Raw genomic sequence first — 25855 nt, forward strand, 5'->3', positions numbered from 1 at the left:
AAATTCTAATAAATAAATTGTCTGCCATTGAGAAATAAAATTTAGTGAAAATTAAAAATAATTACAATAAAGAATTATCAAAAATTAAAAATGACTTAGAGAGATTGAAAGGTTAGAAATGTATGTGAAAGATTACAATATAAGGAGAAAAATCGTAAAAAGTCAAAATATTGTTATGGGATGAAAAGAGAGCAAATTATTAAAAAATGGAGTAGAAGAAGTGAAGAAAAATAACAGGAAAAATTTATAAATTTTTTTTAAAAAAACAAAGATGAAATATCAAAAGTGAGAAGAAAAATAAATTGAGAAAAGATAGTAAGAAAAATAAAAATTAAAAATGTAAGGAAATCGCAAAAAGTTAGAAATTAAATAAGAAGGAATAATAAAAATTTAAGAATTTTTTTTAAAAAAATTACGATTTTCCTTTTTTGAATGGGAATTTCCCTTTTTTTGATTTACACTTTTCCTTTTAAGAATTTTCCTTTTTTGATTGAACCGTTTCCTTTTTTGTTTGACACTTTTCCTTTTTGATTGGCACTTTTTCTTTTTTGATCAAGCCTTTTCCTTTTTTGATTGAACCTTTTCCTTTTTCGATCGGGCCTTTTCCTTTTATGATTAAAACATCTCCTTTTTTGATGGGACTTTTCCTTTTTTGAATGGGAAACCCTGTAATTTAAAATATTTTTGTTAAATTCGATTTATTTTATGATTATGAATTATTTAATCTAAATAAAGTTATGACTACATAATACATTTGCATGGTTTAGTTTAAAATGTAAAATTCAAGTTTAACTGGCTAGGGTAATGGCTCCCTCAAAATATTATTCCCTTTCACTACTCTGGGCCTACCCTCGTTTGGCAATACCTATTTCCTCATATCATTCACCACGACTAGAGGTCTGCATTGGGCGGGATTTCAGTCAGCCCGCCCATCTAAGTGAGCGGGCGGCTGGGCAGGTAATAATTTTTTTGAAAATGGGCAGGCGGGCGGTTTATTTGAAACTATAGGCGGGCGGGTGGGTAGGCGAATTAAGAAATTTAAACAATGGGCGGGCGGGTTAAGGAAAAAAATTTTTGTTAAAAACAAACTAAAGAAAAATTGTGGTCTGTTCAAATTTTAAATTTTCGTCCACACAAAAAGTTATGAGATATTTCTACGCCGTTTATTATTTCTTTTGCTTCTTTGTCTATTGTAAAATAATTCTTTAGCGTCTTGTAAAATTCTTAAGGTATAAGCTATTTGAAATTCGTTACCAATATCATATTTTTGCATGTATACAGCTCCAAATACTAGGTTAGATACATCTGTTTCTAATATTAACTCGAGGTCTGGTTTATAAAACTGTATAGTATTTTGTTCTGTTACTATTCCGAATAGCATGATACGAAAATTGCACGGTATTTTATTTTGGAATGGTAGATTAATCTTCATAATTACTTCAAAAAAGAGTTTTACATATATTGTATACGGGACATCCGGATCCCACTTGAGGAAGTGGATATACTTCAGACGGATATCCTACTTTGGTGGAAATGACAAGAGATTTGCCAAAGCTATCACGATTAGCAAGAAAAATATTGGCAATTCCTGCAACTAGTGCCTGAACGAGGATTTAGCATTGCTGGAAGGTTTTTAGAACAAAGAAGAACGTGTTTGAATCCAGAAAATGTCGATTCATTATTATTTTTGCATTATAATTACATATAATATCAATTTTATATTTATATTTATTTCATAAATAATCTATTTAATCAAATAAATTGTTCATAATTTAAATTGAATATCTTTTTTATGCTTAGTAGAGGTGTAATGCTGAAATATTTTTATTAGGTGCTTAAAAAATTTTGGCCATTTTTAAATTTTATAAGTGGACTTGGGTTAAAATTTTTTATAAATAATGGGCGGGCGGGTAAAAATTTTAAGCTAATGGGCGGGCGGGCGTTCGGGTAAAAAATTTTAGACAAATGGGCGGAACGGGCGGGTATATTTTTTTTGAAAACTATGGGCGGGTTGGGCGGGCGAGTTAAAAATCATTGGGCTGGCAGGCTTTTGGTCCAAAAACCCGCCCAATACAGATCTCTAATCACGACTACCGTCTATATATTCAGTCTCCCACAGGACTTCCATGTTCATTTTTTGCTTAATCCCCTGAATTTCTTTTAATACGTCCAAGAATCATCTTTATTTTCAGTAAGAAGTGAAGCATATAAAAATAATTTCCATTTCAGATTACCTTTAATGATATATCATATAAATCTTTTAGGTTAAAAACGCGCTTTTGATATTCGATAAAATCTTCGCGAAATTTGAATTCATGTAAGAAAAATATAGTTTTCCTTTTTACTATAAAGTTTCTGTTTTAAAATCAATATTATTTTTTTTTATTTATAATTTATATGCACCTATTTATAATTGTTATTAGTGAAGGACAACTCGATTGATAGACTGGTCTTTTTTTCGAGGACCGCGGTTCTGATGAGTTTTTAATTCTTTCTCAGTCCGGACCGATCTTTTATTAATATTTAAGCTTGTATTATCCAATTCATATAATTTTTGTGTATATTTTATTTTATATTACTTTCCTAGAGGAGTTACTCTAGTTTTGCTGATTCTTTTTCTTTTTTAGTTGAGAAAACGAAAAGTTTGTCAAAAAAGCTTTTTACTTTTAAATTATATTTTTATATTATTAATTATATTATTCATAATTGATTTGATATTGCTAACATAAAATACTTTTATATTTAATAAAATGGTAAAACAAGAATTAACTTAGGTAATAACAAAATAAATTAAAATACCGGTTTTTTTATTTAGGACCACACTCGTGACCGGTATTTTATTTGAGGACGATGGTGCATTCTGTGTATATCGATCCGGACCGGGATCTTCACTAATTGTTGTGATATCATATCTACACTTCCCAATTCTAATCTCTAAGATTTATTTAAACTTAATAGGCTTGACTAAATTACTCGCTTATTATATGTCTTATTAATTTTTTTATACACCTTAATTTTAGATATATCAGTAATATGGTGCCTGTTAAAACTGTAAAGGAATACAATTTTCTTCAAGACGTTATAGTTTTGTTTTCGGAAACATTAGAAAAGTTATTATAACATAAATAATATAAATCATTTTAAAAGAAATAATCACATTATAATATTATAAATTTATTTAACTAAAATCAGAGCTATAAATAAGGGATACATCAATCTAGAACAAATAGAAGCATACGATCCAACGATTATGTTCACATTACCTCGCCTTTCGATTATCAAGTAAAATTTTTTTCTATGGATCTTTAATAATTTCCGCATTGTTTAAAATCAGGTTAAAATATTTTTTTTGACTTTATAATATTTCGATGTTGTAAGTAGTTTATAAAGGTTTCTAAAGGGTCATTTCATGTCAAATCTACCACCGAAATTTCGTATGCAATCATGGTTCTTATAACTTATACTTTAGCAATAATTTAGCCTCCTGGTTTTTATTTAAAAATACCAGGAGTGAGAGCATAAAATATACTCGTGTCAGTTAAATGATTGAAAATACGCAATAGTAAATAATAAATTTAATATAATAATATATATGCTCTATTTATATGTAAAATATGATTTTATAATTTTTTGGTCATCTCTTACCTAGAACAGAATTTAAAACACTTACAAAGAATACAGGTTATTTTGATTTTTATGGAATAACATTAATATTACCATTGTATGTGAGTACAATAATAATTGGAGGTAAGCCTTTATGACCCTCGACAAAAATTTAAAAGTTCCATCAAAAAATGAAACGGATCAATTAAATAAGGAAAATGTCAATCAAAAAAGGAATAGGTTTGATCTAATCAATAAAAGGAAAAGCTCCACAAGAAAAAGAAAATTCTCATTCAAAAAAAAGAAAAGTTACTTTTGTGTATTTTAAAAATATTTTTCATTTTTCATTTTTAGTTATTTTTTATTTTTCTAATTTGAGATCTCTTTATGTCACTTTAATCTTTTTTGTCACCTTTCTTCAATTCTCTATTTTTTTGTAATATTTAACGACTCTTTTTTTCACCTGAACAAGTCTTTTTATCATTTTTGATCATTCTTTTATTTCTTCAATTTTTATTTTTTAAATTTCTATCAATTTTTTACTTGCTTTGGCAATCAAATCTTTTTTATTAAAAATTTCTCATACAATATATAAGTTAAGGGAGCTGAAATTTTGTTTTTATTATCTTATAAAATCCATTTAAATTTTTATACAAACTGAAAGGGGCCCGGAATCCTTTGCTCATTTGACATGGAATGCCCCCAATTAATTTCCCAGATATCCTATAAATTTTATATCAATGTGGCCACTTTAATATATTTATAATATTCTATTAATATTTATTTGTTAAGCGGTTTAAAGATGTCTCCAGACGGGCCCTTAAATTTGGATGAAAATTTGGGAGAATTGGCTGGCATGTTCAAACCTTTTCGTAACTTATTATCAAGAATAAAGTTATATTATAATATAATACAGTAGATTTAAATTAGTGACTTCCATAGGTCAAATCTTTAAGCTCTAGGATTGTTAAATATGTAATATATAAAACTTTTTTGATCAATTAAATATTTTTATCCCTTATTTTGAATTAAAGGAATAAACACAAATTTGAAACGCTATGCTATAATTAATGCAGTATTGTAATTCATCTAATGTGAAATATTGTTATTTTAATGATAGGGAAAAATGGTATGGGACTAATTTCTCTCAATTGGTCAAAATGGGTATATTTATGATATATACCTTACATAAATTCATTTATCAGATAAAACAATCCAATAAAATATATTTTAAAAAATTGTTTTTAGTACCTCTCTTAGAAAAAACATTTTACATTTTTTTTATTTTTTGAAAAAATTACTAAATTATAGATATTTTATATAAATATTATCCTTAGACATTTAACTTTATTCTATTCACACAAAAATCAGAGCTTACAATAATATACATATAAGGGCATTTAATGATGATAGAAAGGTTAGTATTGACCAATATTCATACATTAATATTGAAATGAAAAGCTTAGGCAAGACAACATTTGGTGAAAATGCAAATGATGAACAAATTCAATTGGCAATTGATGATATAATCATTAGTAAAAATTCCACACTATCAGTATTAATAAAATTTTATATTCCTCGAACAACTTTAGAGTAATACAGAAATATAAAGAGGCATTCTAATTTCCCCATATGAGATAAAATGCAACTAGATTAATATTCACCAAACCTCGGGGAAATTTCAAAATATTATATAATACAAGCTAGCAAATCATTCAAATAGTTAAAACTTATAAATATGTTAAAGCATTTTTTAATAATATTATTTACATATTAGAATTATCTGTTAGATAATTAGTTGTAGATTGATTAATTATATAAATATTTGGAGCATTTTTTAATGATATTAATATATATTATTAATTTTTAGATAATTAGTTATCATAGATTTAATAATGTAAATTTTTATATTTTTTTTTTAAAATCATTCATTTTTAGATAAGAATATTTGCACATGATTTAACAAAAAAATATGAGTTAAAGTTTTCTAAATTTAAAGAATAAGGATGACTGGCTATGCCTTATATGCAAGAAGAAATATTCAAAGAGCAAGAAATGGGAATACTGAATTAGTGCAGGCATTGTGAAGAATGGCTCATGTTCAATGTGTCAATAATGATGATTTATTTGTTTGTTATTTATGTAAATACACATTATAATGTTCTCATTTATATTAACAAAATAACTGATTGTTGTTGTGTTGTGTATTTATAATATATTATAATTATGTATAATTAAGTTTATTAAATATTATTAATTTTATAAATTGATGAATGGTTAAATGGTTAAATTATTGAAATAAGCATCTTATCTTGTAAATAATTAAGTTAATAATTTATAAAATTATTAAATAGTTGAGTTTTTAATTTTATATTGAAATACGCCTTTTAGCATACAGGTAATTAAGTTAATAATATATAAAATGTTATCATTAAATAGATGAGTCTGATGATAAATTGAGATGTTAAAATTAATTAAAGTGTATAATTAGGTTTTTAAATATAAAAAATGAAGAAATATTAAAATTGGTCCTTTTACAAGTATTTTATATTATAAAATATTATGGACAGTTAACATAGTATATGAACCATTAAAAACATACCATGTTTAGACTGGCCAGAAAAACAACTTTCACATAACCTCATCTAGCTCAAAAACTATTATAGATAGAGTTTTGATTCAAATCATATTTTAAAGATTAGGGGTTGGGTTGAGCTACACATTGATATTAAATTTGTTTGATAAAGCTAAATTTTTATTCCCTTTTTTTGGAAAAAGCAAAATCATGGCCAGTCACCACTTCTCCTTTATATTTCAGATTTGAAAAAAAATTCCCTATTTCACTTGGCCCGGATATTTTTTTTTGCCCAGACCGAGCCTTCTCTATTTTTCCTTCCTATATTTTTGAATTCATTATTTTATGCCCCGGATTATTGATTTTAAATAATCTTGTAAATTGTGAAAATTGCGATTAATTTTTTTAAAATTATCTACTAAATAATTTTCCCAACTGATTAATCAATATAATTCATAATTATTTTTAAAAAATCGGCTCGGCCTGGATTTTGTAAAACAAAGTAGCCTGGACCCGATTTTGAAATGATACAATTTTGCAGCTCGGACCGGGTGCAAATGTCTGATTTAGATAATATAATTAAAAATTAATTGAATTAGAATTAATCTTTATTTTTTAAAGTTATATACTATAAATAATAATATATAAATTAGACACTCAAAAAAATTAAAAATATACACTAAAATTTTTAAATAATATTGACATTTAGTTCTTTACATAAAGCCATTTTAAAAATATGAAATATTTTATTAACATGAATTAAGTGACATTTATCTATCATTATTGAAAGATTGTTCTGACTATATCCAAAATTCATTAAACCGCTTAATTTTATTTTGTAGAGAATTTATAGAAATCCTTTCGGATGAGGAATTGAAGTCTTTGGAGTTGAAAGTTAGCGATAATCAACAGGATTCATTTGCAGATTTCAGCGAGAAAAAGGAAGAATGTATCGATCGTAACAATGAATTAATGTTAAAGCAGTCTCGCGTTCTCTTGAGGAGTGCCAATGGAACGAGAAACAATCGTAAACCTATCAGGATAATTTTATGTTATAATTCTAGACAGAAGAGGGGATTTTCTAACCTTAATAATCGATCATCGCGCAATCATAGGGGAAAAGAGCCCGATTTTTTGCTTGATGAAAGCTTTATTAAAGATGGTAGAAGGATTGATGTTAATAGTAAGAACACGATTAACAGTGAAATAGTTACCGATAATAACAATAAAACACACGTCGACATTAAAAGCGATAATTTGAAATTTGTATTACGGATAGGTCGGCGGAATCAACACAAAATCAGAAAAGTTTTTAAATTACATAGAGATAATAGGAGGCTTACAAAGTCTATGATGAATTTTATGAATCAAAATGAAAAAATGAATAAATCGCAAAATGGGGAGCTATCCAAATCTTTATCTGATTATGAATGTGTGCTCAAAACGAGGAAAGAAATGTTGCACATGCTCTTTGTTTGCATATCTGGTAATTGCTACATTTTCGAATAATCTCTTTTTTAAGCTTAGCCTATAATTATTGTAGATTTTTAAAATTTGTTATTATTTATAATTTGATTTTTTGGGCTATAAAAATGTAATTTATTTATTTTATATTTTATGATGAATACCCATTTATTTTCATAAATGTCACATTTCTGCCCAGGCGTTGCCGATCAATTACAAACCAATTTCGCTCCTGATTTTCGGTACATTCTAAAAATCGTTTTCGATATACATACTAAAGAATCGAATATTGATCTTCCGAGTCATAACAATGAAAAAGTTGGATACGTTCAATCCCCATCAACCAGCATTACTTTCGAAAATATAGAAAGCGATGATATAGTTCATGAATCGAGTCGAAATTTCCCTGCTGAAAATGTGCGAATAAATTTATTTATCTAATGATTTAATTTCAGATAGCAATATATAACAATATCAAGAGGAAGATATAAAAAATTCCAACCGGTATAACTTTTTAAAGATTCGGATGATAAAATTTTTAACGGTTTAGATTGGGTTTAAGTTCTGTAAATAGTTTAGATCTCTGTAAACTGAGTAAATGATTTACGAATCTAGGAAAATAATTCCCTGGAAAAAAAATTTCCTATAAATATATATATCCACGAAATAAAAATTCCCAAATAAAATACTTAAAAATTTTGAGAAAATCAATTCCGGTGAATTATTTTCCGCTTACCATGATTTACGGTAATTTTTATAATGTTATTATTACAGGTTAATAACAAATATCAAATTTCATTTTCTATTTAACTAATTTTTAGAGAAACACTGCTAAATTTTGCCAATTTCCTACAGGAAATAACGAGATTTCCAACATACAACAAGACTTATTTGACACATTATTGCCCACCTTTTATATTGACGAATCAACTCAAAATAGGAATTTCTTGATACCCCAAAACCAATATATCTGTACTGATAATGTAACATATTTTATTAACTACCTTTATGCTGATTATTTTATACTCTACTATCTCTACCAATTTAAGCCTGTTTAACTCTTTCATTTTCACGACAATATTAACGCTATATTTATTATTTGAATTTATGATATATAATATTATAATAAAAATTTACTATTCATTTTTTTTATTCATTAACTACAGAACAACCAACATGATGATGCCACTGAAAGCGGTAGGATTCATAAAATTTCAGATCAAAAATGTAATGTATAACATTACTTTTTATTATAATAGTTACTTTAGTAGTGTTGTGAACATTTTTCGAGAAAATAATTACTCAGTTGTTTATACTATTTTTGCAACTTTGAGTATTCGTAGATAAAAAATTTAATTTTTAAACAAATATATGATTTTATAGCAAAACCACCCTTATGGATGCCCGATTACGTTTGCGATTCTTGTCACTCTTGCAAATCGAAATTCACTATATTACGAAGGAGACATCATTGTAGAAATTGTGGAAAGGTTTACTTTTATTATAATACATGATAAAATGGTTATTTATTTTTAGATTTTTTGCTCCAAATGTTCCGACAATTTCATATCTCTTCCTCATTACGGTATAAATGAATCAGTTCGAACATGTTTAGCATGTTATCCTGACCTCAAATCGTCAATAATTAATTAGTTCTTTATAATATATAATATATATAACTTTATAATATTAACATAAATCTTAAGTTTGCGAGGTATTAATTAATTTAAATGCAATATTATATAATATATTTTTATATCCGACCGGTTTTTTTAAAGTATAAATTTATTATAAATTATTTATTGATATGACCGATTACTTTTTTGTACTAATATTATATTATATAAATAGTATTTCTTTAAAAAAAGTTTCATTGGCATAACTAAAGAAAGGGAGGGGTTAAGCAGAAAATCCTACCTTTAGGGAATTTGCTAGTTTTTGAAAATTCCATTTTAACTAATATGTATTAATAAAAAATATATTTTATCCGGCCCTAAGGATCTCAAAGAGGGCACAAATTTTTCAATCAATTCAAAAGTCTCCTTCCCTTACGAAAATTCTGTATACACTGATGAAAGTGCTCAATTATTATAATTTGAGAAATATTTTATTCATTTTGTATGACAAATGAGATACAATAAAATTATTATAAAGTAACTATTTAAAAATGGTGTATTTGTGACCATTTAATTAGGTTGGGAAATACAAATAATATATCATATTTGAGTAAATTGATATCTTTGAGCTGGCCTGAAAAGAGCCTGGAGGGGTTATTTTATTTATAATATTTTTGATTAAGTAATAATATAATTGACCTTGGAGTTGAAAATTAACAATACAAAAGAAAATAAAGCACAATATATTTTAAAATAAGTTGGGTTCAATAAAATTTATAGTAACGAATTTATAATGAATCATTTCTTCCTTTTGAATTTATGTTTTTCAACACATTTTTTAAATTATATAATATTTATTTGTTTTAAGAATATATAATAACAGTTATTTTTTCGTAAAATATATTTTGAAATGTATATTAATTTATTTTATTTTAACGCTTAATATTAAAAGCAGGTTTTAATGTATCGATGTTTATTTAAGAATATACCACCTTATTTACTTAAGTTAATCGTATTCACGAAATAATATCGTGTTTATGTTAATTCTTTTTACAAATTCGTAGATATGGTTGGTTGGTCAAGGCAACATTATAGATACAAAAATGCATTATATTTAAATATAAGAAAAATCCTTGAAAGTAATTAGGATTCGTTTTTTAGCCGCCTTTTTTTATATTAATTAGGCTAAGATAATTAAAAACGCTTTATGAAAAAAAAATCATCCATTCCTTATCTACTATCATATTCTTTGATTGGATTTTTTTTTATAAGGATAAAATGAATTTTAAAAAAAAGAAGTTAATACCATTATTCTATCGTATAACCAATGTTTTGATTAATATATATCCCAAATTTAATTTATATCCTATGATATATAAAATACCATAATCAAAGTTTGAACTCAAAACTGTTTAGGTTTATAGAATAAAAAGTAAATTAGTAGATGGAACACTCGAAACTAGGACAAATCTATAAACCAGAACCTAGTAACCACTTTTAAATTTGTAAAAGCCAGAACCCTTTTTAGTTCACCGAACACCAATGACTATTTGATCTACCATTTGAGTTGGGTATATAAAATACATCTGGATGACAGGGAGTCTGATTAAAAAATCTCGATTACTCATCTTCTCAGCATGAATCAAGATTATACGATTGGTTTTTCTTAGATGAAAATCGTCGTGCCTCGTTTTTGGGAATAATGTGTATTTGGCTCCTATCTGTTTTTTTCATTTCCTTATTAAGGCTTTAACATCGACGGATAATAAATAATCTATGACAAACCTATAAGTTTTCTTTCAACAATGTTAGATGTATTCTCTCTTGAATTTTTTAAATAATTTATTGTATTTTTCCCCTTTATCATATTTTCAATATTATTCTCAGCCTTGAATTTACGTATGGTCATTTCACAAAGTCATTCTATGATTTGTTTGCATCGCTATAATTTGATACCTGCAAGGTTATTTTATTAATTCAGAAATATAGCTTAAAATTCAAATATTTCTAAAGATCCTTTAGGACCTTTATTACGTCAATTTAGCGATCTGAATATTTCTTTATTCAAATAATAATCACGAGTATTAGGATTATTTGAATAAATTATACGTATAGAATATTATTCGATTTGTTCGTACAAATTCTTATTTGAACGAATACATTTTAATAAAATATGATTGCTATAATTCTAAGAATTTTGAAATACTAGTATAATTAACAATTTATTAGAAAATATTTTAATGCTGATAGAGTTGAGTAATCTAAGAATGTGGTTACAGATTTTTATAAAAAAATGTATCTTAGATTGAGATGGTATTTTGATAATTAAGCGTACTGCACAAGTAGCCATTTAGTCGATAAAGATATCAAACAAAAAATTATAGCTTCCTTTTAACTATAGTAAAGGAATGTATAAGTTAAAATTGAGAATGTATAAACTAACTAACAGAAATACCATATAAAATGTTGATTGTTTCAACGAGCTAAAAGATAAATAACTCGAAATTATATGGTGTGTTCCAGTGTAAACTATCCCAAAATATTTAAAATTGTCGAAAACCCTAGCAAACATTCTACGATTAAAATATTCTCAGAAAAATTTTAAATATAATCAAAACGAAATCGCCTAAATATTACTATTTTAACCAAGTATACTGGTCAAAAGGGCAATCCGAAATGTTAGTGAAATAAAAATAAATATATTTTATTCCACCTTATAAAATAAATGATCGTTAAATACAATGATTAATATAAATATGGATAAGAAATCATATAATTGACTTATTTAATTTGCATAAAACAATTCTGGTAGGCCAAAATATAAAATATTAAACTAAAATATAGAGATAGGAATGAAAGAAAAACAACAAAATAAATGCAAGAATCCGCGGAAAAAAGTATAAAAAGTGAACATTTAAATTAAAATTTTTAGACTAAAATAAAAATGTATATCATTTTGTCAAAAAAAAATCAAGATTATTTTGAATACAAATTATCTTAGGTTATCTTATTAAAAATGTCAAAAAGATACAAAGTGATCTTGTATCGTAGATACAAGTAACACGGTACTGCCCAACTCTGATTGTTTTTTCTAAAAATAATAAACATACATTTTTATAGAAATTAGCACATAAAGTTAAATATAAAAATAAATTACGCAAATAAGCAACAATGGTAATTATTATTAGATTGTGCGCGAGTCGACTGTACTATTTTTATTTTTTTCTTTGGCATTTGTCATCACACCTATGTTAGCCGCTTCCTAATATATTGATGGCGAGCTCTGCTGTGGCGCATATTTTAATTTTTTAAATATTATTATCATTTATAACAATGTAACTTTCCTTTATTCGAGTAGTGTAAGCTCAATCATTGGTAAAGAGGTCTTTCCGTGCCCCTCCCATCTAAATTTATGTATTCCTCGTTCTCCGAAAATAGATTTCTGATAAAATATTTATTAAAGTAATGCCTTTTTACTCATGTTATAATTAAAATATCAAACTTATAATTTAAGCTATAATTTATATAAAATAGAGCTTAGGAGTAGCGGGGGGAAGGGATTTATGCACGTTTTTGCCTGCTTTTGATCGGGTTACATTTTTTAAAGACACTATTTTCTGAAAAATGTCCATTACAAGCATTATTTTAAAAAACGATTAACTTATCTCATAGATTAACCCGGACCTTCACCTTCATACCTATGTTCTGAATCCATAAAAATCTGGACCCAAATATATATAGGTTTATGAATCCAAACTGAGTCTAATTTTTTTGAACATGGGGGGAATATTAGTTATTATATGATTGATTCTAATATTTTTTACTAGTAAAATTTTTAGATGTATTAAAAATGGCAATTGAAAGCTTTTTTTTCAACTCTAATTTTTATAAAATAAATTTATATACCTCACTCTACTCGATCGAAGGTTTGGGTAATAAAATAGTAATTTTTATTTAAACTCCCGAATCTAAGTTCAGCTTATCCGGACTAAACTCTATTTTTTTTTAATTTTGGACCTATACCAAACCCCGATAAAATTTTGTCGGGTCCAAATCCTTGACTTTTTAATATAATTTTTTTTTAAGCATTATTATAAAAAATGTGGTATTTTATTCATTAGGAAGGTCTAAGAAGATAATTTTAGGAGCTAGCCATGAGAGGATCTTCAGTTCCCCCTTTTGATACGCCTATGAACCAGTAAATCCTTTCAAAATTAAAAGTAGGCATTAAATATTTCGCTAATTTTCTCAAAAAATATATACTTGTAATTTTAAAAATAAAAAATTGACTATATACACTAATAAATCTTTTATGATAATTTAACATTTTAAAAGTAATATTTATTTCTAAAATCGTGAACATCAAAATAAAATTATACTAATATTAACAATAGAATAGCAAAAAACATTATTCGAAAGCTCGAGTTAATTAATTTCTTCGTCGGAGTTGAGCTATATTTCTAGCAAAGAAGTCCGAAGTTAAAGTTATAGTTTTCGGCTGACAACTATGTTTATCCGACTAAAAATATGGAAATTTAACTATAAAGACCATGGTTGTAGGGGATGGACTTAATCAGAATTACAAAGAGTAAATATAATTTGTAACATGATGCTTCATTATTTTTACATTAACAATAAAATAATTTATAACGTTAAAAATTTTTTAAATTTGTTCAAAAAGTAATTATGATTTATTATATTATAAAAACAGTATCTTGGAAACCATATATACATAACCTTTTAGATAGTGTGTTTTTCAAATTAGCTTCTGAAAATAATTTTTAAATATAAATGTATAATTGAATGCCAAGATAATGTACTTAAGGATAAATCAATTCTTGGCATTGAAAGTAAAAAAAAGGTCGTCGTGACTATATTTGAAGACCAAATGTAATATTAGAATATTTTCTCTATAACCATATAGAAATTCAAATCGATTTTACTGTCATTGGAATCAGGACTGAATTGGTAAGTAATAGATGTAATTGTTATTTTTAATTATGGCCTAAACGATTCAAAACTGAAAAATATTGAAATTTATTATTCGATTATTATATTTTTAATCACCAAATGATACATTTTAAATTAATTTTTACATGATTAAACGAATAAATATTTCCTAACTAAAAACATAAGAAAGAGAATTGAAATAATTAAAGAATAAATATTTATATAAATGTTTGCATTTTCATATTAAATCTTGGAATAAAAAATATAAAATAAAATAGGATTGCACCAAAAAAATTGTAAAAATTTATTCAAAAATTGAGATAGTTTTTTGTGATTGAAACTCCAGAAGATAAAATAGAGAATCCAATTTAAATCATACCACAATGTAAAGGAATCAATTTTTGTTTTAATATTTTATTCAAAAAATATCGAAATATTAATTATGTAGATAAGCATTTTATAATTAAATTAAAAGTACTGGAAGGGGGGATTCGAGTCTTTTTTTTAAAAAAAGGAGGCAATAATAGGTGTTAAGATTTATGATTAAATATTTCTTTGAATGCTTTATTATAAAATTAAACTGATCTAAGTGAATGATTGATTTTAGCTGAAACTAGGCATGGAATAAAGTCTAACGTGGGCTAGTATCTGTCTGATTATACCAAAACAATGTATGGACGAAAGCTTGATGTTGGGTAGGGTTAGTTATATTAATATATAAATCCGATTTTTAGAGGGGGGGGGTTCAAAAACTGGGAATCTTTTCTAATCATAAAAGTATATTTGTTTTTACAGTTTTTTAAATAAAAAAAAACAGTGATTCTTCTCTTGTAGATTATATAGTATGTGATTATATATATTATTTAAAAATTTTAATTGCATTATTTTTTTTTAAATATCAAGGATATTCGTTAATGATAAACACAATTTAAAATCACGTAACTAATCTTCTCCATAATGTATTTTTTTGTAATTAAAAGTAAAAACAAATTAAAAAATTCTGAGAATAAGGAGGAATTATTTAATTTTTTTTTATATTAAATTCTTAATTTACAACTATACCTTTGTTCTTTAGCAATCACTAATATGGAACTACACAAGCGTCTCTTCATTCCCCAAACATTAATATTAATAAGCTAACCCAATCAAAAACAAAAAAGATCAATAAATACAAAAATCTCAACAATTTCCTATTTATTGCAATAGTGGTTTTCACAATTGGCCATTTTTCGCCATTTACCTATAAGTTTTAAAAAAAATATTGGCAGCAAAGTTCTCATATTACAAACGAAGCCAGAGAATTTTTATATATACATTATAAAATTCAAAAAGAAAACTTAGATTTAATTATGGTTCCTTTTGGGAACACAATTATGAAATTTTTATTTTAATAGGGTTTAATTTTATAGTGTTTTAAATATTATGATATTAAAATAAATTTTCGATAATTGGTTAAAAAGGTATTCCTGAGCACGGAAGTAACTTAACAGAAGGAATATTTTTTAATATATTTAATTTTATGCCCATCCTTAACCAAATAACTTAAGCCTCTCTAGAAAAAAATCCATATTTTTTTTTCTGAGAAATGCCATGGTTATTTTTAATTTTTTTTAAAAAAGATTATTAGGGAAATTTTTTCCGAAGAATTATCTACAGTGATATTAATATATGGAGGAAAAATGTACCCTTCCTTTTTCAAAGTTAATTAATTGAAGACCCTTTATCAGATTCAGATGATTTTAAAATGTTTATTAGTATTATTTCTTTAAGAAAACACATTACCATTTTAAATTGACGCTATTCCTAATACGATTCATGGCCTATTACTATCGAATGAGGACTAGAGAGTGACAATATGTTTTGGGTGCCAATATATGTCTTTCCCATATATGTAAAAGTGGCGGAAAAGAGTTCAACTCTAAGGGTAGAAATAGCTTCTCATTTTTGTGTTCTATAATAATTTAAAATCTTGAATAAACTTGATTTGATAAAATTACTTCAATCGTTTTGAATCACTCTATCTATCATTATCCTTTAGTATAAGGGCAGAAGATTCAGTGGCATTGTTAGGGAGACAGGATGCCTAAGTCTCCCGAAAACCATTACATTTTATATTTTTTGATAAATTCTTAAAATGGGATTCGTGAATAAGCAGTTATAAATATGAATCCGGTAATGTATGGTATATAATATAGGAAATATAAATAATTCGAACAAATGACTGAATTAGGTAGTATTAGTTGTTAAATATCAATTTATATCATGTTAAACTGGACACAAAAAAAAATACCAAAATACATCAAACGTTTAATTATATTTATATTAGTGTACTACAAATTAATATATTATAATCAGAGGTACCATTTGCACGGCCCGGCCCCTATTAAAAAAATTTCAGCCCGGCTCGGATTTTTTTTTCAAAAATTTTTTACGGCCCGGCCCAGGTTTAAAAATTTTAGGCCCGGCCCGGATTTTTTAAAAAATAAATTTTCTAAGCAAGGCTCGGAATTTTTTAAAATTATATTCGACGTGGTATATACAAAAAATTCACCTATTCGGTATTTAATCATATTTTTCGGCGAGTATTATCATTTAATAAGCAAGCATATTAGCTAATATTTTTAAGCGGCTCGTTTTGAACCGATTTTTAATAATGGCTAACTAACTCAATATTTTCGCCAGAAAAATATTGATTAAGCCTCGAAATTTGGATGTTATATGTCTAGACCTTTGCTCCTTCTATGAGCAAAATTTTCAGGCTTGCACAATATTTTTCTGTATAAAACACTGAGTTAGCCGTTTTTAAAAATAGGCTCAAAACGAGCCGTTTAACACATATTTTATTTTATTTTATTCTAAACAGATATTTAGTATATTACAAATTGATAATATTAAAAATTTGTGTAAATAATATTTTAAGAATATATTACATTAATTGTATTTATAAAAAAAAATGAAACTGATATTTTAATTAATAAAAAATATAACATATATATAATAATGTATTTAATTCTTTGCATATTTATTCCATGGCAGGAAAACTATAATTATATTATGTAATAGATACTATGAGTGTTAGCTAGTGTTAACTTTCACCAAACATTATATTAATCATAACTATATATAATCATTATAACCATATCTAATTGACGAATATAATAATTCATGTTGTATAAATTTAAAAAAAAATACGGCCTGGGTATTTTAAAGGGTATTTTAAAAAATTTAAAATACGGCCCGGCCCTGGTACCCGGGTTGGGCTTAGGGCTGGGCCTGCAGGTCTCTGATCCATATCAAAGTATTATGTGTCAAAGAAGTAATAAAATTATTTTTTTAACTTTTGTATATTTTACTTATTATTGTGCGGGAGCTTGAATCTGTCGTCCCCTTGTTTTAAAGATGGTAATTTTTTCTATAGATATATTATTTTTTTTCTAGAAATATAATTCTTACATTTTATTTCTGCATCGATTTAAAGAAATAAAATTTATTTAAAAAAATTGTATTAATTGTTTATTAATTACTTATATATTTTTTTAATTAAATTTTTGATACTCTTATAAGTAAAGTGATTAAATTTAAAATCGATTAAATTTAAAATGAATAAATTTAAATGATTTATATTAAAAGTGTTATATTTTAGGAGGCTGATCTAATGTCCCATCGTAGTTTCGTCACTTCCCATTGTTTAAAGGAAATCATTTTATTAGGGTTATCATCCTTGTTTCCCAGATTTCCTACAACCAAAATATATCTTCAAGTGTTGTCAAAAACTTCTATTTAAGCGCTTTTAAAAAAGGGATAAATCAAAATTAGAGCCTAAACATAAGAAAGCCTCGAGATTTGGTTAAAAGAAGCCCTCTGCCATCTATATGCGAAACCGCAAGGCATATGAAATATTTTTGGTGAAATTTTTAATTTAGCCGTTTTTTTAAAGCTCTTAAATTAAGTTTTTGACAACACTAGATAGCAATATAATGATCTCTTAAATTTTCATTTCACTAATTTAGTTATTTCAACAAATGAGTCCTTAGATCTCAAATCTATTAATTCCTTAAAAATTTATTATAAAAAATAGAATTTAAAATATTCTAAAAATGCCAAAAACATTTTAAAAATATGTTTTATAAGTAAAACTTTTGTAATTTTCATGCATAAAAAAAATCTTTCAAGATGATAACAAAATTTTTTTTAAAGAATCTTAAAATATTTTGAGCAACAATCTTTGAGGAAAGGAGAAAAATTTATAATTAATTTTACCTAAAAATGCCCAAATCTTTGTAAATTTTTATAAGTAAATCTTTTGTAATTTTCATGCATAAAAATCTTTCATGAAATCACAAATGTTTTTAAAAAAAAATCACAAGTTTTTAATTTTTATCCAAATTAATACAAAAAAATAATATTAAAATTTAAAAAAATAAAATAAGTGATTAAAACTAAAGCTATAAGTCCTTGATTAGGCTGTGAAATTATAACAACAACGATATGCGTTCTGTATAAAACCTGTATCCGCAGTCTAGGCCACTACCCTCTATTGTTGTTTTACAAAAGAAGACTAAACCAGCATTATGTAATCAATTCAATTATCAGAAATTTAAGAGCCCTAAAAATATTCATTTTTTACTGGAAACTTCTGGTAAGTCCCGACGATCAAATTAGACCCGATGATGGGATGCCCCTATTCCCTCGAAAAACCAACAAATACAGTGGCCTAAACAATCTTACTTTGGTTCCCATATTTTCTGTTACGATTTGACTATTCGGACATCAAACCTTCAAAATATTTTAAATTATCAAGTAGAATTTGCGGCATAGGATATGAATTGAAATTTTCAAAAATGTAACAAAAAGCATGCCGATTCAAATTCTAAAAGGTCTGTCAATAGCGATGGAAATCTAAATGTATACGATATAAAGTTTCGATACAAATTATTTTAAGGTTAAATTATTAATTATTAACAAATCCACAGGGCTAAGGAAGTATCGCAAATTCTTGTATCCTTCGTGCATTTTGGAAAAAGTATTTTATATCCATATCTTAAATACTTTTTTATGAGTATCTATATCTTTAACTATTTAATATGCCAAAGATATAGATACTTTTAGTTTTTAAATATATTTAAATGTTTATTTAATTAAAAAGGTTAAATATTTAATTTAAACCCGAGTTAAACTATTAAACATTTTTTTAAAAATTTCCCACCAATAACTATTAACATCCTAATGATGTCTTCCCCAAATAGTAATTTGTTAAAAAAAATTTAAGGTAATATATTAATATTAAACAAATAGATCTCAATAAATGTTTATCGTTCTGCTTCAATTCAGCACCAATAAAAGCTTAAAGAATTATTCTGAGGAATATACTAAAACAATGTATCCCTTGGTACGCAAGGTCGTTGAATAAAAGATTTAGAAATATTTTAAATTTAATTATGAAAATATAATGAACTTTTAGCCACCCTTTAAATCATTTTTTTAAAATAGATAGGTTGATAAAGTTAATATAAATTTTTTTTGTAAAGTCTGTTGCTTGATAAAACACATGCTATTTTTAAGGACAAGGTTAATGCATTTGGCAAGCCTACAAATTCATCCTCTTTTATTGAAGAGGATGATTATTTTTGTTTTAATAATATCTCTACTAAAGTTAATTAAGCTAATGAAATTGAACTGGAAATATTAAATTATATTATAGATGAGTCTAAATACCAATAACTTATATAAATATAAGCATATCCAATAATATTTTTAAAAGCATGACACTATTTTGTCCTCTTAAGCCCAGGTCGAAGGTCTATTTAGCTTTGACCTTGTCAATAGGTCAAATAGGCATAGATTGTCATATAAATTATTTGAGAAATTATTTATAAAATTTTTAATGTGGTTTAGGTATTTTTTATACTGAGTATCACATTGTCCTAATAATCTATAAACAAAATTTTTTCATATATAGGAGAGACCTGCATCGAATGACATGGTAACAATGCTAACGCGAATAACTTTTTAACCCGTGATGACCTTAAATTTGGTGTGAAGATATATTATTGTATCTAATTTTATACCAATGTTCATCGTTTGAAAAACTTTCCTGGTTTGACATTTTGCCAAGAACCCATATTTTACCCAAAAATTATAAAAATTACCCTCTAGTTTATTTTGCTTTTAGCTAAATATATTATTTCAAAATTTGAATATAAGTAAAGTGATAACTATAAAATAAAGCTTATCGAAGTTTAGTTCTTAATTAGATGTCAGGAGTAAATTTGTTGGGTAAAAAAAAGGTTAAAATGTTCCATCTGATTAAAGCTGTAACAAGATAATTATTAAATATTGATGTCTACACTATATAAAAAAATATTTTTGAGTAAAAAGGAACATTAACAAATGGTTTGTATGTTATTTGGAATAAAATTTTAAAAATAATAGCAAATGGGAAGAATATTGAAATGTATACATGCCTTAAATGGACACGCTTAAAATGTGATATTTTTGATAAAATAATTTACTTACCGTATTGTATTGATTAGTTTATAAATATAAGTGATGAATAAGTCAAAATGGCAACATTTTATTCAATAAAACAATAATGTTATGTTCAATTTTATTTTAACCATTTTACCCTGGCGCTTAATCATTTTACAAAAGGGCACACTTCGCATAATTAATTATAGCTCCTACAGTATTATAGGCAGAAAGCTATACAAATTTTGTAGATGAAGATTTTGGCACATATAAATCTAAAATTTGTTTCAATTTTTGTTTCCAAATTATATGTCAAAAAATGCAAAATCATGTGGGGGATATATAGTTAATCTATTCAATTCTAATTCTTCACCGGCTATTCTTTCTAACTTAATTATAAGTTCTATAACGGTTGATTAACTAGTGTACTATCCTGTTGCTCTTCGGATATTATTGTAAAATCCTAGTTGGCCTGCTGAAAAGCAGCAAAAAATCCTTAGTTACGATACATTTTAAAATTTCGGTTAGTAGGAAAAAAAATATTTTCTAAGATTTTCTTTTTGAAATGGCATATTTGGTAATACCTGATTTAAATCAGTTGTAAAATATTTGTAATGTAAGAATAATAAAAAATCTAACCTCTCCTTTTGGAAGCACAACATTTTCCTTATTCTGAATTTTGGCACCTTGATAATTTTCCTTTCACCCACCAAATTAATATATTTGCATTTTCTTCTTGTTCCTAATTACAATATTGGTGCGGTTAGCGCTATTAGGTATTTCAGCAGACATAAATAGTTTTTTTAATATCTAATGGTTTGAACAGCAGTTATTTCTCTCCCCATTACCTTCTTATAAAAAATATTTTCCATGAACCAAAAGAATTTTAAAAAAAAATTTTTGGAGGTGGGGGGAGGGCAGGTGCGAAATTTTTAGGGAACCCGCTCCCCCCCCCCCCAAATGGGCCTAGAATCGGAACTGTAAGAAAGATAAAAACCTATAAATACCATCAGAATAAGTAAGTTGGTAATTATAAATATACCTATTAATTTTGTTTTTTAAGTTTTAATTTTACGTATTTTTTTAAAAAAAAAAGATGTGTTCAAGGTGAGTTGTTGTTTTTACAAAAATTTAAAAACAAAAAATAAAGTGATGATAATAATGTCATGTCACATAAATATTGTTGTATTTGTAACTATTTTTAAAATTTTATTTTATTTATAATAAATAAAGTTTTAAGTATATATATTAATATTTCGAACGACCTTTTTCAAATAAAATGTTTGCACAATTTAATTTAAATTTTTTTTGAAGAATAGATTAAAAATAATTAATTAATAACATGTATATTTTAAAAATTGTTTATTGTTTCAAGTGTAAATAAAATCATTTATGAAATCGACAAAATGAATTCATATAATATTAAATCAGTGTACAAATTCTATACGCTTAAAAGTGTGGTGTCGCTAGCTTTTTAACTTGTAAAAAGAGAGGGGACACCTACACTGTAAAAAAATAGAAATTTATTTTTTTAAATTGGCCTGAAAAGGGAAATTCCAACTAACATTTCTAAAATATTCGCAAAAAAGGAAATTCTATCTAAAATTAAACAAACAAACAAAAAAATAAATCCATATATCTTAACGGTACCACTGAAATTTTAAGCCTAGCCCGGATTTTTGTTTCATGTCCAGTTTAGCCCCTTTTTTGATGCCGCCTGGCCATCAGGATTTTTAAATTTGTAATTTTAAGTAATTTACTATTTTATAACTTGCTCCAAGCCGGTACTTAAGATCGCTGGTTTATATAAAAGTGATGATTTCTCTCTCAACTCAATGAAAGATTTTTTTAAATAAAAATTTCCAGATATTTAGCAAACAACCTAGAAAACTTTTATCACAAAAATATAATTTCATTTTTATATTTTTTTTTTTAAATTTCAGGGAATTAAAAGAAAAAAAATTATATTTCAGATGTTAAATTAGAGTTTTTATGACGAATAAATAAAATACAAATTTTAACTTTTGTTTTTTTTAAATTTAATATTTAAAAAAGATATAAAATGATAACACTTAAATAAAAAAAATAATATAAAAAGCTACAAAAAAAAATACTTTTTGAAATGTTTTAATTTTTTTAAAAAATTCCCAAAATTTTAAACTTCGAAATAAATATCAATTGAATGAATACTGTTATTATTTAAAATTAATAATATAAAAATATAAAAATTACGAAAAAATATCTATATCTATAATAAAATTTATAGGTAATTTAAATATTTTCTGAAATTGTTAATTTCAATCATAAGGTGTCTTTTAATAATAAAAATTCTATTTAAAAAAATATTTTAGCATGATTAAAAAAGATTTCAAAATTAATTATAAATATCTATAAAGTTAGGTAACAAAAATTGTTTTTATTAAACGGCTTACACTTCCTATTTAGTAATCAAATATAATTCCAAAGATAGGTAATTTGAGTACCAATAACAATTACCCTCACGAGCCTACACCAATTAATTCCATGGCATTTAGGAGTGATGGGGATGTGCTAATATTGTACGATAGAATCAAGATCTCAAAAAGTCATAAACGGTCAACAACATTCTCTAATAAAATGAATCATTCACAATCCACATCCAGCCTTCCGCACAAATATTCTCCTCATTCCTTATTCCTTCCATATATCACGAACACAATGACTCAATTTATATCATTCTTATGTACACTCGCACATATAACTAGGACACATATGAAATACAATGCTACTCCCAGTTGTACAGTGCTTTTAAATAAAAATTTATTTTTACTTTTAATTGTCAATGCACTATCCATAACTTATATCTTTGCTCAAGGCGATAGGTCTGAATATTCCAGGAATAATAGGGGTCCCGGATCCTATTTTAGGCCACAAATTTCTGAAGGATTTTCTAATATTGAATCAAATGATGTTCAGGGATCTGAAGGTGGTATTAGATTAACTGGTTCTAGAAGTCAATATTCAGGTAACTTAGAGGTTTATCACATGGGCAGGTGGGGCTCTATTTGTGATGACGATTGGGATATAAAAGAAGCCACCGTAGTTTGTCGACAACTAGGATATCCATCTGCAAGGAGGGCTACACATGATTCAGAATTTGGAAAAGCGTCAGGTATAATCAATATGATCAATAAATTGTGAAAATTTTTACTTTTTTCAAATGTAAATAGATTATTTAACCTTGACATAATTATCAGAGACAAGCGGGCCCGGCTTGGCACCGGGCGAATTTAATTTTTTAAATATATCCGGGCCGGGCATTAATTTTTTTTAAAAATACCCCGGCCGGGCCATATATTTTAAAACCAAATATTTTTAATCGCTATTATTAGCTATAAAATTTAAAAATAAATAAAATATATTTTAAAATCCGGGCCGTGATAAATATAATCAATGATTTTATATACCTTTAAAAAAATTTCGTGTCTCTATTTTCCATGATTTTATATAATATAAATATCTATGATTACAACATTATATATCTTAATTTATAATTGTTAATTACTTAATTTTTAAGAATATAATTTAGACCATTATGAATGTGATTTTAACATATTTCTGACATAAGTATGTGAAGTTAGGTGAAATTTTGATGTACACAGGCATAGCCAAAGGGAGAGAGTGGGAGCCCCGTGGCAAATTTATAAATTTCTTAAATATTATTTTAAGCACAGGCTTTTTCTTCAAACCAAAAATGAATAAAATAAGTTTATTGTAAACAATTTTTTTTAGAAGTTAATAACTTTTATTTTTTTTTAAAATTTAAAAAAAAAAGCATAAAACCGACATATTATATAAAAGTAAAAGATAACTGTAGTTTGGGGTAAAAAGCTGACATAAGGCTCACTAATAAAATGTATATTAATCCACCTCTATGAAAATATTGCCTACGTCTTTTGTGATTTAGTGTTTTAAAAGGGTTTTTCTTAGATAAAAAATATTACATTTTAATTACTAATAAAACATTTATAAGTATAAAGTCAATTATACTAAAAATTTTAATCATCTCCATTCAAAATGAATATAATAACATTAAAAAAAATCATAAAATTAAAGTCTATAATTTTGCATTTCTCCATTATTCAAAAGCCCGAAATTATAGCTGTATATTCATTTCAGCTAGCATTTTTTGATAACAATCAATATTTTTTTTACTATATTGAGCAATTTCTTACTGAAAAATTTGAGTATTATTTTATCCTTCCCCCAGAAAAAAAAATGAAAGATATACAATATATTATATCCTAAATCATTTTATCCATATAAAATATATAATTTTTTTAAATTTTTATTTTAATGTTTATATGAGTAGTTTATGTCCATATTTAAAATTTTTCAAGTAAAAAATATTTAAACTCAAGGCTTTATATGGATGGGATTACTAGACTTAAATTATTTTTTGCTTTGATCTTACATAAAGAGCAGTAGTGTTTAGGGTTATGTTTTTCTATAAAATACTTTGTTGTTTAAATTGTAGTGAATTTCAATTTGAACTTTGAAGAATATAGGTTTGGGTTTGTATAAAAATAACGGTTTATGATTTAGGGGTAAAAAGTAATATTAATTTGGTCTTTTCACGTACATACTTGTTAGAATATATAGAAAGAAGCATATTTTTTAAAAAAAATTTATCACACCATATATAAAGAAACTATTATCTATTTTATTATTATTATATATAAATATCAGTGATGGGCCAATAAAAATTGATTGATAATTATCTATAAAACAGTTATATCAAAATATTCAAACCAGTTTGCATGCCTTTTAGAAGTCCGGTTTGGATCCCTGAGAATTTTTTTAAAATTAAATTTTTTAAAACAAAAATACTTTTATACCAATTTATACGTTTACATCTAAAATTCTTTATTTGAATTAAAACGCAAAACGCTCCAATCTGTAAGCAGTTATTCATTTTGGACAAGTGTTATAAATTTAATAATCTTTTAAAAATATACCGCTTACAAACTATAATTACCCGAAATTGTATTTCTTATAGAAACTTTCTTTTGATTATTACTTTGAATAAAATAATGACCTTAGGTCATGAATCAGGAGAATAAATAAAATATTATTTAATCCCTATAAATTTTTATAATAATATTAATTTTTATAATTATAAATTGAAACTGAAACTAAT

General features: G+C 25.6%; 2 protein-coding genes across 6 annotated transcripts in view; both read left to right on the plus strand.

The window, feature by feature from the left end:
* The window catches only part of LOC135925883 (lateral signaling target protein 2-like), a 30636-nt gene extending 20875 nt beyond the window's left edge, over window positions 1-9761 (plus strand). Inside the window, exons 4-14 of one of the 2 annotated variants that reach the window (XM_065461439.1) lie at window positions 2265-2317; window positions 3021-3110; window positions 3193-3282; window positions 4396-4497; window positions 7021-7664; window positions 7842-8059; window positions 8464-8625; window positions 8809-8869; window positions 9026-9132; window positions 9179-9294; window positions 9641-9761. In XM_065461439.1, the coding sequence (XP_065317511.1) occupies window positions 2265-2317; window positions 3021-3110; window positions 3193-3282; window positions 4396-4497; window positions 7021-7664; window positions 7842-8059; window positions 8464-8625; window positions 8809-8869; window positions 9026-9132; window positions 9179-9294; window position 9641 (1644 nt within the window). In that variant the 3' untranslated portion in view covers window positions 9642-9761. The remainder of the gene's footprint in view (window positions 1-2264; window positions 2318-3020; window positions 3111-3192; window positions 3283-4395; window positions 4498-7020; window positions 7665-7841; window positions 8060-8463; window positions 8626-8808; window positions 8870-9025; window positions 9133-9178; window positions 9295-9640) is intronic. The other variant, XM_065461438.1, reaches the window with a different exon arrangement.
* A 4327-nt stretch (window positions 9762-14088) lies between these two features.
* The window catches only part of LOC135927698 (lysyl oxidase homolog 3-like), a 31951-nt gene continuing 20184 nt past the window's right edge, over window positions 14089-25855 (plus strand). Inside the window, exons 1-2 of one of the 4 annotated variants that reach the window (XM_065463867.1) lie at window positions 14089-14226; window positions 23143-23827. In XM_065463867.1, the coding sequence (XP_065319939.1) occupies window positions 23200-23827 (628 nt within the window). In that variant the 5' untranslated portion in view covers window positions 14089-14226; window positions 23143-23199. Of the gene's footprint in view, window positions 14227-14866; window positions 14909-20173; window positions 20192-20212; window positions 20243-23142; window positions 23828-25855 lie in introns of those variants that run through there. The other 3 variants (XM_065463864.1, XM_065463866.1, XM_065463865.1) reach the window with 3 other exon arrangements.

The sequence above is a fragment of the Gordionus sp. m RMFG-2023 genome, chromosome 3, assembly GCF_954871325.1.
Source record: "Gordionus sp. m RMFG-2023 chromosome 3, tfGorSpeb1-WG-v2, whole genome shotgun sequence".
Taxonomy (NCBI): domain Eukaryota; kingdom Metazoa; phylum Nematomorpha; class Gordioida; order Chordodea; family Parachordodidae; genus Gordionus; species Gordionus sp. m RMFG-2023.